Below are 17,660 nucleotides of genomic sequence, written 5' to 3' on the forward strand. Positions count from 1 at the left end.
AATAAGTATATGGAGTACCATTTGGCAAATGGAATTTAATGTGAATAAACGCCATGTTATGGAATGTGGAATAGGAGAACATAGAGCCCACACAACCTATAAATTATGTGAGAAATATTTAAAGAATTCTGATAAAGAAAGAGATCTAGGGATGGTTCTAGATAGAAAACTATCACCTGAGGACCACATAAAGAATATTGTGCGAGGAGCCTATCCTACACTTTCTAACTTTAGAATTGGGTTTAAATACATGGATGGCGAAATACTAAAGAAATTGTTCGCGACTTTTGCTAGACCAAAGCTAGAATATGCAGCGGTTGTGTGGTGCCCATATTTTAAGAAGCACATCAACAAACTGGAAAAGATGCAAAGACATGCCACTAAGTGGCTCCCAGCCCTGAAGGACAAGAGCTACGAGGAGAGGTTAGAGGCATTAAATATGCCTAAATTAGAAGATAGAAGAAAAAGAGGAGGTATGATCACAACGTACAAAATAGTAACAGGAATTGATAAAATTGAAGAATTCCTGAGACCTGAAACTTCAAGAACAAGTGGTCATAGATTTAAACTAACGAAACAAAGCTGCCGGAGAGTTTCTAGTTTAGTTTATTTATTATGCACCCCATACCCTTTAAGCAACTGACATATGTGGAGAGCTAGTGTCACAATTGATATGTTTGTCCTGCACACCGCCCCCCATCCAGTGGGCAGCGGTGGATAGGTTACACCCCCCCCCATCCAGTGGGCAGCAGTGGATAGGTTACAATCACTCAGTTACTACCTACAGTTATCAAACTGGGGGTATTTGGCTAAAATTTCTGGTAGCAGATCATTTTGAGTGAAATATTTACACTTCGTTGGAACATTTAGTTATAGAGTTGTCTCTGAATTCACGTATCTTTTCGCACTCCATCATATAGTGACGGTGGGTGTGCGAATAATTTTGTTGACACAGTTTACATTTGGTCAGGTCTACATCGGCAGATAATGATAATTCCCAGAGATACTTGTAACTGAGTCTAAGCCAAGCAGTAGTAACATCTAGAAGTCTGCTGATTTTATTGGATGATCCATAGATGTGTGGCTCCTCTTGCATGATAGTATGATGATAGATGGAATTACTGGTGTCAACTTCACTTTGCCTCATATCTACAATATTTTGTTGAAGTTCTTGGTGTACTGCTGCTCTCAGATTGCTAAAAACATAGCATTGAAGATTTTACATTCTTGCAAAGCCACTAAAACGCATAGCGTTTCGGGCAGGTCCTTAATCTAACAGATAAATTTAAGTAGGTAATTTGTAGCAAAATTTAAACATGTTAGCAGGTACATTGTAAGAAAATTTGCAGAAAATTACTAGGTACATTACCGCAAAATTTGAGGATTATTTCTAGGTACATTGTAGTAAACTTTGCATTCAATATAACAACCATGATATAAGATGATGGCTGTGATGGTGAAGATGTATGGCTTAGGTACATATTTTGGGGGAGTGGGTAGCACAAGATATAGTGCCAGTTTAAAGTACTGGGTAGGAAACTATGAGGATGAAATTAGGTACTTTTTGATTTACTTTTAAATAAGGCGTAGGCTGGACAGCTTTTTAATTCGTTAGGGAGTGAGTTCCATAGACACCCATTATTTGCATAGAGTGTTTAGACAGATGGAATACTGGATGTACTGTTCTTTGCTTTGTGTTGAGTAATTAGAGGACGTAAATGATTTTGGGTAGTAGAACCCCAAGCACAAATACCATAGTTGAGATAAGGATAGATGAGGGAGTAATAGAGCGTCACCAGGGCAGGGCGAGGTACATAATATCTGATCTTAGAAAGAATGCCAACAGTTTTTGAATTTTTTTTTTATATATTTAGAATGTGTCCCTGGAAATTCAGCTTGTGGTCAATGAGAACGCTAAGGAATTTGCCATCTATTTTGTTACAAATTTGGGTATTATTTCTCCTGAGATTTATTTGATTTGAGGATTTATTGCCAAACAAAATATAGAAAGTTTTGTCAATGTTGAGGGTGAGTTTGTTGGCAGTTAGCCAAAGATGGACTTTATTTAGCTCAGTATTTATTGTGACATTAAGAGCAAGGGGGCCAGGACTGGAGTAAATGAAGGTTGTGTCGTCAGCAAATAGAATTGGTTTGAGGTGTTGGGAGGCATTTGGAAGGTCATTAATGTAGACGAGAAAGAGGAGAGGGCCAAGTATGCTGCCCTGAGGAACACCAATGTTGATGGGTAGGGTGGGAGAAATTGAATTATTCACAGAAACATACTGGAGCCTGTCAGTAAGGTAAGATTTGAGGTATTGCAGGGAGTGTCCTCTGACTCCATAATGATGTAATTTAAGAAGAAGGTTTTGGTGGTTGACAGTGTCAAAAGCCTTACGCAGGTCCACATATACCCCAACAGGGAACTCATTTTTATCAAGAGCTGTATGAATCAAGTTAATCATACTAATAAGTGCATCGTTAGTGCTTTTTTTGGGTCTGAAGCCATATTGACATGAGCTAAGTATATTGTGTTTGGCTAGATAAGAGTAAAACTGCTTGTAGATTAGTTTTTCAAATATTTTTGACAAGTTAGGCAGGATTGATATAGGTCTGTAGTTGTTAACATCTGTGAGATCACCCATTTGTGGACAGGGGTTACTCTCGCTTTCTCTTTTTTTTTAGAATATCTGGAAAGGTTTGGAGTTCAAGTGACTTGTTGAAGAGCAATGCAATAGCAGGGGCTAAAGATCTGGAAGCTTTTTTGTAAATTAAAGTTGGTATCTCCTCAAGGGCACTAGACTTGGTTTTAAGGGAAAGGATTATCTCATTAACATCAGTGGAATTAGTAGGCTTTAGGTACAGAGACTGGATAGTTACCTGTAAGATAGTCCTTAACATCAGTACTGGAAGATGGAATATCATTTGCAAGGGATGACCCAATGGAAGAGAAGAACCTATTGAACTCAATAGCAGTATCAGAGGCTGAAAGCTGACCATCGTTATTGGACAGGAGTGTTGGTTTGTTATTTAAAATCTTCTTTGATCCCAGTATTTGTGAAATTATGTTCCATGTTTTCTTAATGTTGCCCTTTGTTTGGGTAAATTTATATTCGTAGTATTTAGTTTTGGCTCTTCTAATTATTTTAGATAGTAATGACGAGTAAAAATTCTTTGAAAATTCTTTGGAGACAATTCCTAACCTATACTTCTTCTCAAGGTCAAGTGATTTGGCGGGTCGTATTCCGAGGAATATTAAGATTAAGGACTCCCACGAAACGCTATGCGTGCTAGTGGCTGTACAAGAATGTAAGAACTCTTGAATAAAAAAAATAAAAAAATAAAAGAAGATGAAGGTAGTATCGTCAGCAAATAGTATAGGTTTAAGAATGTTAGAGACGTTAGGCAGATCATTGATGTATAGAAGAAATAGGAGAGGTCCTAGGATGTTGCCCTATGGCACTCCAACGGTTAACGGTAGAGTGAGGAAGGTTATATCATTGATGGCTACATATTGGTGTCTGTCACTAAGACAGGATCGAATATACTTCAGGGCAAGGCCTCGGATTCCATAATTGTGAAGTTTAAGTAAGAAGTAGTTATGGTTATCAGTATCAAGGGCCTTTCTCAGGTCAATGAAGAGTCCAAATGTGAACTCATTTTTGTCAAGGGCTGTGTAAATTATATCAAGCAGAGTAATATAATGGCATCGTAGGTACTCTTTTGGGAGCGGAAGCCAAACTGACAAGGACTTAGTATGTTGAATTTTACGAGGTAGGAGTAGAGCTGTTTATACACAAAAATTTCAAATATTTTTTTATAATATAGGTAGATTTGATATTGGTCTGTAATTGTATATCTGCCGGATTGTCTCCTTTATGAACTGGCGTACTCCGGCAGGACTCCGGCAGTGACAGTGTAACGGTGAGTGAAGTGGCTACTGTGGCTCAGAGAGAGGGTCATAATAATATGGTCAAGGAAGTGTGGGCTGAACTTAAAAAAGTTGGTGAGTTCCTCCAAAATCTGGGGCAGAGAATCGAGTCCATCGAGGCTAAATTAAACGTTCAGGAGGTCAAGGAAAATCACAAAACGGTGAAGGATAATCAGGATATAGTGGTTGAGGACAAAGATGAAATATTGAGTGATGAAATGAAGGAAAGTGAAGTGTGTGTGAATGATGGTAGTCGTAGTGAAAGGAAGAACCCTATAATTACACATAAAATGAAGGAATCATTTGGGCCAATAATGGACATCTCAGGGCTGAAAAAATCTCTTGAGAATCGCAATGTCGCTTTTACTGGTGAACTTGGGAGGAGGTGGGAGATGTTATACAAGGTATGGCTATCATTTAGTGAACTTATTGGGGATGACTTAGGCAATGAATTGATTAATAATGGATCACCCTAGACTGAAAGTGTTGTCATGGAATGTTAATGGTTTGAGAAACAGGGTTACAGATGTTCATTGTTATGTGATGGGAAATGATATTGATATTGTAGCTCTCCAGGAGACAGGGGATAGGAATGAAGGATTATTGAAATTAAATGGCTATAAAGGGTTTAACCTCTTCGCTGCAAATAACATCAGAGGCACGTCGATTTATGTTAAGAACTCCATACCAGCAGAGTTAGTAGAACCGCCATCAAAAACGCAAGGTATAGAGAGTGTTTGTGTTAAATTATCATTAAGGGAAGGGGAATTTATTGTAGTTAATTTGTATGTATCCAGGAACTGCTTCGACGCTAACTATTTACCTGACTGCATTTATACTAATCCTTCACTGGTCATTGGGGACCTTAATGCTCGGCACACAAGCCTTGGGACAGTGGGTAGTATTAATGCTAATGGGGTCAAGTGGTTACAGTTTCTACAAGATCATCCAGATACCTGTCTATTGGGAAACAATGAACCAACTCACATCAGGGGAGGACGGCTTGACTATGCCTGCGTTTTAAACTCTCAGGGGATTATGGGGGAGGCTCGGGTTGTTCGGGAACTACTTAGTGACCACTTTGCCTTGAACGTTGAATTACCACTGGGGAAAAAACAAGTCCACTTTCAAAGGAAAAGGCTAAATATTAAGAAAGATATGAAAAATTATTTTATTCAAAATATGGGAGATTGGTATCAACATTACACGCCGCTCTGCGTTGATAGTTTTTACGAGGACATGGTCGTGAACATAGAGAAATTAGTACAGAGGGAAAATAACGGGGGCAGGGGAAGCAAGACGCACGGACCTAAGAAATTTAAATATTCCAATGATCAGCAAGTCAAGGGATGGGAGAGAATGCTACGGGGTGCGCATAAAGCATGGTTAAAAAATGGAAGGAGGGATGAAGAGAAAAATACAATGTTGGAAGTGGCTAGGGAATGCAGTCAGGTGAGGAAGGAGGCGCGGGACAGATACTGGCAAGACTTTGCTCAGGCCATTGGTAATACTAAGAACCTTAAAGACATATGGAGAGCAGTAAATAAAGTCAGGGGTTGTAAGACTAAATTCATTGCTCACTCAGATCCAGGGAAAGTTGCTAATGAGTTAGTAGATAAATGGGCAAGTGCTGCTGGTATGGAGTCCTTACCTGCAGACACGAGAGTCACCATTGAGTCATGGGAAAATATTAGAAATGGAGTAACTTTATGTGCCTTAAATACAAGATCTATAGCATGCACTGAGATAACCCACGATGAGCTACTGGATGCTATAAAAAGTGGCAGCTCCACTGCTCCGGGAAAAGATGGAGTAACGTATGACATACTTAATTATTTAGCCGGTATGAAACCTAATCCCTTACTTGATTTGTTTAATATGAGTTATAGAGAGGGAAAGTTACCAAGAAAATGGAAAGAGGCTGTCATCATTCCTATCCCTAAGTCAAACGGAGGCTACAGACCTGTCTCCTTAATATCCTGCTTTTGTAAAATGATGGAAAGGATTTTGTTAAATAGGCTACTCTACCTTGTAGGTGATAACATGTCCAATAATCTCTTTGGTTTTATCAAAGGCAAAAGTACTGCGGATTGTCTCTTAAAGTGTTTGTCTAATGTGGATGACAATTGTAGAGTTTTTGTTGATCTACAAGGAGCGTTTGATAAAGCCAATGGGGAAGTAATCTTATACGAATTAGCCAATCTGGGAATAACAGGGAGATTGCTACACTGGATAAGGGATTACCTGCAAGGCAGAAAAGGTCAGGTGTATTACCAGGGATACATGTCTGAGGAACGGAGGTTTCAGTTAGGTACCCCACAAGGGGGAGTATTAAGTCCCACCTTATTCAATGTATTAATGAACAGATTAGCATCAGAGATGTATCCTCCAGGGGTCACGACGATCATATATGCTGATGACATTCTTATACAAGGCACTTCTGGGAACAAAATTCAAGATGCTCTTAACATACTTGGTACAACCTGTCACAAGTTAGGCTTAGTTATAAATGCAGATAAAACCAAATACGAGTATAGGAAACGAAGAAATATAACACTTACTCTAAATGGTGTGGAACTGAGCCGTGTACAGAAGTACAAGTATCTGGGCATGTATGTTGGATACACATGTGAGAGTAAAAATGCTGAAATAAATCATATCAGCACCTTATGTAAAGCCCGTCTGCATCCTCTAAAAGCACTGGCTTTTTCTGGTAAAGGTGTTGGGGTACCTATCTTGCGGATGTTATACATAAGCACTGTTCGATCCCTGATAGACTACGCAGCACCCGTATTGTCTTACACAGGCCAAGGCAGAATTCAAAAAATAGAGCTGATACAGAACGAGGCTATGAGGATTATTCTTGGATGTCAAAGAAATGCAATGATTGAAATAATGAGAATGGAATTAAATTTACAGAGTGTGTGTGATAGAGTCCGTGACATTAACACTAGAGTATCTATTCGTTTCATGCGGAGAAAAGGAGGGGATAAGCTGTTTGAGAGCGTTCAGACCTGCTTGAGTGACGTACACACTTCCAGGAAACTGAGGGAGACTCGCTATACGAGAGGATTAGCTCATGACCTCAGGGAATACGACGTACTTGACTGCTGTAAACCCTCTCGAAAGTGTAATATGTCTGCTCCCTGGAAAGTACAGAAAATAGACGTCGAAATTGTACCCCTCAAGGTGAAAAAGATTCATCATGAACCGGGACAATTACGGTGTTTGTATGGAAGCATGATATCTCGGTTACCAAGAGGCAACAGTTTACATGTATATTGCGACGGGTCGGTGGCGGAGGATGGCAGGGCAGGGTGTGGTGTCCTAATAAGGGATTATACGGAGTTTGGGACTGTGGACAGGATAATTGAACTCCGGCTTAGTAATTATATATCATCCACACAAGCTGAACTGCAGGCCATTCTGGCGTGTTTGGAGGAAGTACGTCATGACGACAAAAATGTTTTTGTATTTGTCGATAGCCGAGGAGCACTGGAGTCCTTAAACAGTAGAAACCCAGTCTTCATGTCTATAGTGGAGGACTGTAAGAGAAGAATAACTGAGATACAGCTGAAAGGTTATAGTGTGAAATTCATGTGGATTCCATCTCATGTTGGAATAGTGCTTAACGAGGTGGCGGATGACTTGGCCAAACGTGCCACATCAAAACCACAAGTTGACATCGAATGTGAATTCACAATGAGACAAATAAGAAGCAAAATCAGAAATATTCAGGCACAGGCGGGAGTGGAGAGGAGAGAGATAATGTATGAGAGTAGTCAAACCATGCAACACTACATGTATGTGAGTCAAAACACCCATTTCACTTATGGTAAAAGGAGAAATGCTTGGAGTGACTCTGTGTACATGCGGCTCAGGCTTGGGTACAAATATTACTGGGAATATGGGATAGATGTTCATGGTAATGACACGAAGTGTAAACTATGTGGTATGTTAAGGTCTCACACCCTTGCCCATTATATTCTTGATTGTCCGTTGATTAGTGTATATAGAAACACTGAGATAAGGACTGTTCCTGAACAGATAGCCTGGATGTGTCACAACGGAAAGGTTGATGATATTCTTGAGAGATATAAGAATTTTGCACCAAGATTGTAATATTTTGTTGAATTATCTGCAGGTGTCTTGCAAATTGTCTATACAGTATACCTAGGTCATAAAAGTATTTGTGTGTACGTCTGATACCATACTACTTGTGAAGGAGGAAATGTATATTTTTACCTCTCAGAATGTTTGGTAATGTGTTTATTTGTGATGTGTGTCTATGTATATATTAACACGTTGTACTGAACGGGGTGAGAATAGCTTGAGCTACCTCATCCCTTTGTGTGTATTTTACCTCAATAAACTTATTTCAATTTCAATTTCAATTTCAATGAACTGGCGTTACTCATGCGTTTTTAAGGATATCAAGGAAAGTATGACACTAGAAGTTTGTTGAATAACGGAGCTATGGGTGGTGCAAGGGCATGGGAGACACTCTTGTATACCATAGATGGTATTTCATTAATGTTCCCAGCTTTGGTTTTTAGTAAGTGAATGATGGACATAAGCTAATGAGAATATGGAGCAAGTCTATTACTGACATAATATACTTGCTACGGTCTCAATTCTAAACATGTTAATACTGACAACTTCAAGTTGGAATATTTTGAAAGTTTCGCGGTTTTTTGTCCTGTAAATAATAGGTTGGGGAAATGGCGCTTTTTTCCCTTGTCTGCCCCGCCCGCCTCAACAAAGGTGGCCACTTCCATATAATTTTTTTTTTAGCCTTATGAAAAACGACTGGATTACATTACTGAAGTCGTTAACATGCACTAGAACTATATCGTTGTCCTCAGATTGACATAGTTTAACAACGCTTGTATACTGTGAACGGTTGTTAGTAATATAGCCACAGGTGTTTATTCCTTCATTCTTACCGGGACATTCCTCAGGACAGCGGCCAGTATCCGATTTCGCTGTTGAGGCTTCGCGACAGGAGAAACTTGACTTTTTTTTTAACGATGTTGTCCTCTAGATCCTGTTTCTAGTAAGACTCGTTAATTATTATTTCGGTGATGTTAAGGAAGAGTATTGGTGGTGGAAGATTATTGGTGGAGGAAAAGGTGTGCGTGGCCGGTGCAGGGAGCCGGACACAGTGTTGTTGTGGCGGGTGTTGGAGCAGCTGGTGCCGCGGGTGTTGGCTCTATGGTAAGACACTCCTTGTCTCCTCGTTAAGAGCTTCCCGTGTTAGCAAGGGGTGCAGGAGGGCAACAGAGCGGGTACACCAGGCAACGTTGGCGGCGAGGCCAACAGGGCGGCCGAAGGGCAAGACACTTCATCAGTTTTGGAAAGCTTACAATTTTGGAAAATTTGCAGCACTCTTGATGAAGGATTTTCCCATTGTCGGGGTTAGGCATCCTGTTAGGCTTATGGAGGCCAAGGACTGAGCTTTCCCAGGATGCTACAGCTGCCTTACTTCTGAGTTCCTATTTTCTGGTAGGTGAACGGAGGCATCAGGTGTAAGGTCCCCCTTGGCTAACGATTGACCTGGGTGCAACCCACAACCCAACCTGTCTTATGTGTAGCAGTGGAAGAGTAATACTAATGGACACAAGAACTGAAACTCAAGTTTTAGTTTGTCTAAGCTAGTTAACAGAGTTGTAATACATTAATGTGTAATGTGTTTTTTATTTTATATATTTTTATATTTATATAAGAGTTCTTACATTCTTGTAAAGCCACTAGCACACATCATTTTAGGCAGGTCCTTAATCCTAATTTTCCCAGGAGTATGACCCGCCAAATCGTTTAACAACCAGATACCCATTTACTGCTGGGTGAACAGAGTCTACAGTATAAAATAGTACAGTATGAATAGTGTATAAAAGTTTCACACGATCATTTGGTTGGGTCAGATTAATTGATGCTTATTTTGACTCTTGTAGTGTAGGCCTATACATCCACTGCATACTTATTACATAATAAATGTTCAATGAGGTTGGTTCATTTTTACATAAAACTGCCCTTTTCCTTTGAACACTTTCCAGTGTTAAGAGTAGTGAAGTTGAGTGGTACTATTTTTTCCTGATGACCACTGGAAGATAACTAATCTTTTTCCTGAATGCCGAACTGTGATAGTATTAGGCCTATATGCAGTGATATAGTCATCGAAATCATAGTCACTGATCTCTACCCTTCCTTTCTCTATGATTAACATTTTTATCTTTACTGTGATTGTGGAGATAAGATTAATTTAAGAGGTGAGGATTATTGTATATTTAAAGAGGAGGTTATGGGGCAAGTTAATTTGCATTAGAAACAAAAGGTTAACTTTCATCATGAAGGAATTAGCTAATTGTGAAATCTTAGTGTGTTGGCTATTAGTATGTCCCAAAGAATGCCACATTCAATGATATGAAAATATTTTGGAGCCTGTATGTCCTAACCTAACAATGATTATGTGATAGTGAGATTTACCTGGCCTCTTGTACTTTGCATGCCTTTATATATGCATATCTTGATGATCACATTCTGAGTTACATACACTGTTTTTGAAGTTATAGATAGTAGTTTTTATAGCCCTTCTTTCAGTGCATTCTACTTGCCAACTACCCATAGTGGGTACAAGAATTTACATAAATTTCAGTGACTGTCTTGTTCTATTTTCTCTTAATTTAAAGATGCTACCCTGATCCGTCTTGTCTAATCCCCACAGTCTCTTGTTTGTAGTGATCATATCCAATCTATTCCTTCTCATAGGGTTGTGAGATAGTTCTGTAATGTACGATTGTGTTACGTTATTTGGTAAGTTTATAGGTTTTGATATTTATTTAGTAGTCTTGGTTTCAGTAGTCGATTGCTGGCAGTGTTGTAGATGTTGAGATGAAGCCTGGAGCAAAGCAGTGAGCTGCCAGAGTCTGCGGCCGGAGTCGCAGAGCTCAATGCAAGACGAGAGCATGGCGTCTTGAGGGAGCCGAGAGCATAGCGTCTTGAGGGAGCCGAGAGCATGGAAGCTCGATGGGTCCGAGAGCATGGGAGCTCAATGGGGAACGAGAGCGTGAATGCTCGATGCGGTACTAGTCTGGCAGTCTGCTCCGTGTTGAAGCTGAAGTGTCTGGGAGTCGATAGGAACTGAATACGCCGAGTACTACATTCTTAAGGTTGAAGGTGTGCAGTAACTCTCAAGTGTCCATACTGAAGTTAACTGAACCACTGTGGAAATTATACTGATGATTACTTGATGATTGATTGATAAAGATCAAGCCACCCAAAAGGTGGCACGGGCATGAATAGCCCGTAAGATAATTACTCGCTTCTAGATTGCTTATACAGTAATGTACAGTACTGTATAATCGAACCACACCTCGCCTCATCGTCCTCCAATAGGTTAAAAGGAATCTTAACTGTAAATAGGGAAGATGTATGAGTTTTGTCATTAGTGCTAACGAGTTTGTGCTACTCTCATTAAGTTAATGAGAGTTTGGAGCAAGTATATTATTTACATAATACATTCAAACATGTTTCATTGAATATGACCGCATATTCTGTATTTATTATTTTCTGGTTTAGGGCTTCTATCCCTCTAACTATTTTCTTAGCATCAGGGCTTAATTGAAATAGGAGTTCTCCAAAACTCATTTTCGTACTTTTAAGGTGAAGAAAAGAAGGCCATATTACACTGGATTACACAACATAACAGGCCAATTACACTGGATTAATCTTTGTGTTTAGATAGGAGATGCCTCGTATGGGCCAATAAGCCTTCTGCAGCCCCTATGTTTATCCCTTATGTATCCCCCCATGTTTTCACCTTCATTGTATTATCACCTGACCTAATGCGGGTATAAAATCAACTAGTATTGTAAGATCTGTTCACTTGAGAATGAACCATGGAGGTTCGAAACGTCGTGCAAATTATACAAATAAGTGTAATACACTCTATAGTAAATCACTTCTTTTCTTCACCTTAAAAGTACGAAAATGAGTTTTGGAGAACTCCTATTTCAATTAAGCCCTGATGCTAAGAAAATAGTTAGAGGGATAGAAGCCCTAAACCAGAAAATAATAAATACAGAATATGCGGTCATATTCAATGAAACATGTTTGAAAGAAAACCTGCTGCCAGTATACACCAATAATACATTCACTACAGTTCCCTTAACAGGTCCTCATAATAACCCCTCTCATTTCTGGTACCTGGGTACATATCTTTTGGCTAACTTTTTTACTTTTTTTATATTTCTTTTTATACCACATGAGGTGTAAATTTCATGCTGGTGCTGCATACTTTAGCAATGGTCTCACATAGACAGTGTTTATGGTTTTGAAGGCTTGTTTCAATTTCTAAATGTTCTTGTGTTTGCCAGCTTTCCATATACCACCGATGTTACCCTTCTTATTGTGTGCTTCCCAAGTTGTTTTTTCTGTCCAATTCTTGTAAACTGTAAGAAAGCAGTTGTCTTCACCCATATGGCATATATTCCTACTGGTCTCCTGTTTCCCTTTCACATCTTTAGGGACTTTTTCCTATTAAAATGCTGCACAAGTGTAGGCCTGTTTCAGCACATCAGGCATCCTATGGTACATATTGTTATTAATTTTCTTATTTCATACCTCCAGGATGAGTGAGCATCTTCCAGAATGGGTACAGGGTGGAGTGAAGTGGGAGTTGAAGGTGTGCCTCTAGAACTTGTGTATCGTGTTCTGCGTCATGTGTCCCTGCGGGACTTGACAACTCTCTCAGCCACTTGTAAATATCTGAGAAATCTTATTGATGAGTCGCCTTTGCTCTGGTCTCATGTACACACAAAGGTATGTTATATATATACAGTACTGTGTGTGTGTGTGTGTGTGAGTGATTTTACATTCCTTTTGGACTTTTTTTTTTTTTTACAAATATTCTGGTAGTTATTAAGGTTATAGATTGCTGTACTGAAGTAATGCAGGTATTTGAACATATCCACAAGGGCCCTGATGAGGGGTTCAAACCTACACACGGGCTATTCCCAGCTGTGCCTTGTCAACTGTGCCACGATATGGTAAAAGAATTGCAACCTGGAGTACTACTGTCTTCACTAGGATCCCAAAGCTTCTCCAAAGCCCAATTGGGGTTTCACACAGTTCCCCCATGCACCCGGACATGAACAAATCCACAAGGGCCATCTTATCTTGAGGTTATCTTGAGATGATTTCGGGGCTTTTTAGTGTCCCCGCAGCCCGGTCCTCGACCAGGCCTCCACCCCCAGGAAGCAGCCCGTGACAGCTGACTAACACCCAGGTACCTATTTTACTGCTAGGTAACAGGGGCATAGGGTGAAAGAAACTTTGCCCATTGTTTCTCGCCGGCGCCCGGAATCAAACCCGGGACCACAGGATTACAAGTCTAGCGTGCTGTCCGCTCGGCCGACCGGCTCCCTACATATTATTGCCAACAGCATTTGGTGTTCCCAGGCGGTCACCCATCCAAGTACTAACCAAACCCAACGTTGCTTAACTTCGCTGATCGGACGAGAAGCGGTGTTCTCAACGTGGTATGGCCGTTGGCCATGATGAGGGTTCGAACCTACACACGGGATGTTCCCAGCTGTGCCTTAGTCAACTATGGCACTCGAGTGCTGGATAGGAAGGATTGACTAGGCACCAGTTCTTATCTGTTTGCCTCTTTTTATCCAGCATTAATTGGGTACCTGATTATAAACCAGTTAGTGGGTTGTTCCAGGGGAAAAAATTGTAGATAAAGCTTACCATGAGCTATGTGAAGGGAAAGCTCTGAGCCTGCAAAAAGGAGTCAGAAGTCGTCTGTTCCTGTACCCTCTGTGTAAAAGAGACTTTACCATAGACTGCTTATGTTTTTTAAGTGAATTTTTTCCAGAAGCTTGGCATGGATAAAATGCATTCATAATGTATTAGTGTGATCTAATTTTGATGCAGACTGAGGTTTGAAATGGTTGGATGTACAGTATATAAATCTACCATCCTGTTATATTATTGTATTATACTCATGTTTTGATATACAGTATCTGGAATTAGTATCTACACATGATTATATTACTATGAATAGTTTTACCATTGCTAGTAGGAGAGTTGTGCATTTCTTGCGACTATTGTTGCAGTGTGTATTATCTTCCTGTATGACCTCATTTCCCATCTGAAATTGCATGGTTTATTCCCCATTGCCTCTCATATTTTAATCTAAGGTCAAATCGGCATTAAAGTGGCATTATCCTCATTGCAGGAATTATGGCCTACGGAGGTGACGTGGCACTGGTTTGAGAGAGCAGCACTCTCGGGTAATGTTGGCTCAAGTATCAAGCTAGCAGTTGCTCTTCTCTACAATGAAGGCGGTGAGGTTTTATTGGTTGAATTTTCTGTAAATACTAATTACATTTGTTGATGCTTTATAAAATAAGGCCAGATTTTGTATTTAGTGTTGCTCTAAATACTAATAAATAGATTGCTTGATGTATCATAAATTTATGAATTGTATTACTGTACTGTATTAACATCTTTAGTTAACTAAAACGGTACAATGAGTAATGTAGCTGAGATACAGCCCCTTAGACACTATTGCAGCCAGAGCCCTTATAGTCTACACAATACCTATAATACCCACCAGCCTTGCATGAATTTTATACCCCATCATGAAGGGTAACTTTCCTTGTGTTCCTGTTCCCTTATATGAGGATGGGAAACAGTGGTGAGTAACTCAACCCACTTCCCGTTGACTATCTGTTGAAGAATCCAAGGATTAGTATTCCTGCTGCCCAGTCTCTGACCAGGCCTTGTGGTTAGTGCTATGGTGTCCACCACCAGGTGTTACCACCATTGCCACAACAGTCTGGTATGAACTGGTAACCCTCACTCTTATTCTTGTATGTAATTATGGTATATGCACAGTAAAGATGTAACAATACTTATATGTATGTATAAATATACAGATAAGAATAGTGTGTAGTATGTGTATGGATATCTTGACACTATCGGTCACCGGGCAGGCGTGCGGTCAACTTAGGGGTCATGCACCCGACGTGCAGGCAAGCACGCGGTGACACCTAAATGTGTATACTGTACTCATTTCAGCTTTCTCACCTTAATTTTCATGCTACGTCGCTCATTTTGGTATCATTGTGTTCGCAATTAAATTCCCTAAAGGGGTGTATAAATATAATGTCCAAAAGCCTGGCGTGACTCCCAATAGCAAAGCCTAAAGTCGGCAAAAGTTACCTGTGAGCGCACAAAATCGGTAAAATGTGCATACTCGCTTCATTTTTCTCACCTTAATTCTCGTGCTACGTTGCTCGTTTTGGTATCATTGTGTTCGCAATTAAATTCCCTACAGATGTGTATGAATATAATGTACAAAAGTTTGGAATGCCTCCCCGCAGAAAAGCCTAAAGTTACCCGTGAACGAGCACCAATTTGTACACAGCAACTTAATGTGTATACTCGTTAAGTTTGATAACATCAATTTTCGTGTTACGTCTTTCATTTTGGTATCAAATTGTTTGCAATAAAAAGGCGCGTATTTTAAAACTAGTCCCAGAATAATAGAGCAATAACTGGAATTTTAACAAATATTTTAATTCTGGACGCTCATCATCACACAATTATTTATATCTTTCCAGTGTTCTGACATAAATTTTTGTGTTACATCTTTCATTTTGGTATCAAATTGTTCACGACATAAAGGCGCATTTTAAAACTAGTCCCAACATAATAGCACAATAAATAGAATTTTAACACATATTTTAAAATTTTGACCAAAAACCTATTTATAATTATATAAGTGTTCAGACATCAAGTTTCACGTTTCATCTTTCATTTTGGTATCAAATTGTGCGCATTCTAAAGGCGCTTATTTTGATACTATCCCTAGGTCGATTGGATAAAAAATGAATTTTATAGAAATATTTTTGTATTATTCAAGAGAAAAATAATGGACGAGAGTCCGGTCCAAAGTGACCGATAGTGTTAATATTGGTTCATTTTATATATGACCAATGTTGACAGATTTTTCAAGTTTTGTAGAAATCACGTTTAGTTTCCATTTGTCTGCATAGTTTTATAAAGCTTTATATTTTTTTCAGTGATTTTAAGTAAGCCTGTTTTGAATGGGGAAGTAGCTGTAACACTTTTTGAACGTCTGGAGTCTGGGGGAACTCTTGGGCCACGACTGCAGCTATGGTTACTGTATCGCCCTCCCTGGGGTACTCGACAACTATGTTGCAAGCGCTATGTCTACACACGGGTCTCTCATATTGCTCAAGTAAGAAATATTTTGGCTTTATAATTTTTTTGCTCTTATTTGAATGTATTGTCAGTATGGCCATATGCATCCAATTTAACCTCTCTTTTGGCTGGATGACTTGTACAAACTTCATAAGTACAATTGGGTTTGTTCTTAATTCACAGTCGGGAATTCCAGGTTTGAACCCCAGACGAGACAGAAACGGTTTCCCTTTCACTTAATGCATCTATTCACCTAGCAGCAAATAGGTACCCAGGAGTTGGGCAACTGTTGTGCAGTTCCATCCTGAGCAGGGTCAGTAGTTCAACCTTGGGGGGGCCACCTCAATATAGGCCTAATGTGTACTCCCCTAATTATACTCGCCTAATTGTGCTTGCGGGGGTTGAGCTCTGGCTCTTTGGTCCCGCCTCTCAACCGTCAATCAACTGATGTACAGATTCCCGAGTCTACTGGGCTCTATCATATCTACATTTGAAACTGTGTATGGAGTCAGCCTCCACCACATCACTTCCTAGTGCATTCCATTTACAGTACTAACTACTCTGACACTGAAAAAGTTCTTTCTAATGTCTCTGTGGCTCATTTGGGTACTCAGCTTCCACCTGTGTCCCCTTGTTCGTGTGCCACCCGTGTTAAATTATCCATCCTTGTCCACCCTGTCAGTGCGAGTGAGTGCCCGAGTGTGTGTGTGTAATTACCTAAATGTAGTTACAGGATAAGAGTTACTCTCATGGTGTCCCGTCTTTTCAGCACTCTTGTCATATGAAGCATTGAAACTACTGACAGTTTTGGCCTCCACAACTTTCTCACCTAAATTGTTCCAACCATCTTCCACTGTTTGGAAAAAAATTTCTTTTGCAAACAGAGTGGTAGATGGTTGGAACGAGTTAAGTGAGAAAGTGGTGGGTTGTAGAAATAAACAATTATCCTTGTTTATTTGTTCTTTGTTACCTGTTTATTACTCGATAGTTATTTAGAAGTTATATATTGTCACAATTTGATATGTGGATGAATGGTGATTCCCTGGTTTGTGATTGCATTGTCATGCACAGTACTATAAATAGGTCTATGATGTAATATGTAGCCCATGGAATCACTCGCCCACCAAAACCATAAATTCCAAGACATTACTTCGGCTTAAAATTTAGATGGAAAAAATCCTCAGTAATAATGGAGGACATTTGACAAGCAGCTGGCTTCTTGTCCCACATAAAGGCTACTAGAGATGGTGACCTTCAGGTATATAACACAAACCTGTGTGGCACAGCTCAAAGGAAGTTTATTGCAACTCATTGCTATTCTGTCTGGAAACATTATCTAGAAATAGATTCAAATGTTGGCAGTAAAGACCAAATTGTGATTTTGTTATAATTGCATGCTACTATTACACAGTAATTAAAAGCAATAACAGAATTTGTTCATGTTAACTTCATTACATCCACATAGATGTACAGTATTATGACAATGTTTACATCA

At 39.6% G+C, this 17,660-nt stretch overlaps 1 protein-coding gene and 1 non-coding gene across 3 annotated transcripts in view; one reads left to right on the forward strand and one right to left on the reverse strand.

Moving 5' to 3' along the window:
- Nucleotides 1-9,009: 9,009 nt before the first annotated feature.
- LOC123763700 (cyclin-F) overlaps nucleotides 9,010-17,660 on the forward strand; it is a 32,360-nt gene continuing 23,709 nt past the window's right edge. Inside the window, exons 1-4 of one of the 2 annotated variants that reach the window (XM_045750989.2) lie at nucleotides 9,010-9,145; nucleotides 12,557-12,748; nucleotides 14,172-14,280; nucleotides 16,024-16,202. In XM_045750989.2, coding sequence (XP_045606945.2) covers nucleotides 12,578-12,748; nucleotides 14,172-14,280; nucleotides 16,024-16,202 — 459 coding nt within the window. In that variant the 5' untranslated portion in view covers nucleotides 9,010-9,145; nucleotides 12,557-12,577. Of the gene's footprint in view, nucleotides 9,434-12,556; nucleotides 12,749-14,171; nucleotides 14,281-16,023; nucleotides 16,203-17,660 lie in introns of both variants that reach the window. The other variant, XM_045750990.2, reaches the window with a different exon arrangement.
- LOC138352268 (5S ribosomal RNA) lies at nucleotides 13,363-13,481 on the reverse strand. Its single transcript, XR_011222738.1, has one exon. It is a non-coding gene; the product is annotated as a 5S ribosomal RNA (ribosomal RNA).

Source organism: Procambarus clarkii, chromosome 52, assembly GCF_040958095.1.
Source record: "Procambarus clarkii isolate CNS0578487 chromosome 52, FALCON_Pclarkii_2.0, whole genome shotgun sequence".
Lineage (NCBI taxonomy): Eukaryota > Metazoa > Arthropoda > Malacostraca > Decapoda > Cambaridae > Procambarus > Procambarus clarkii.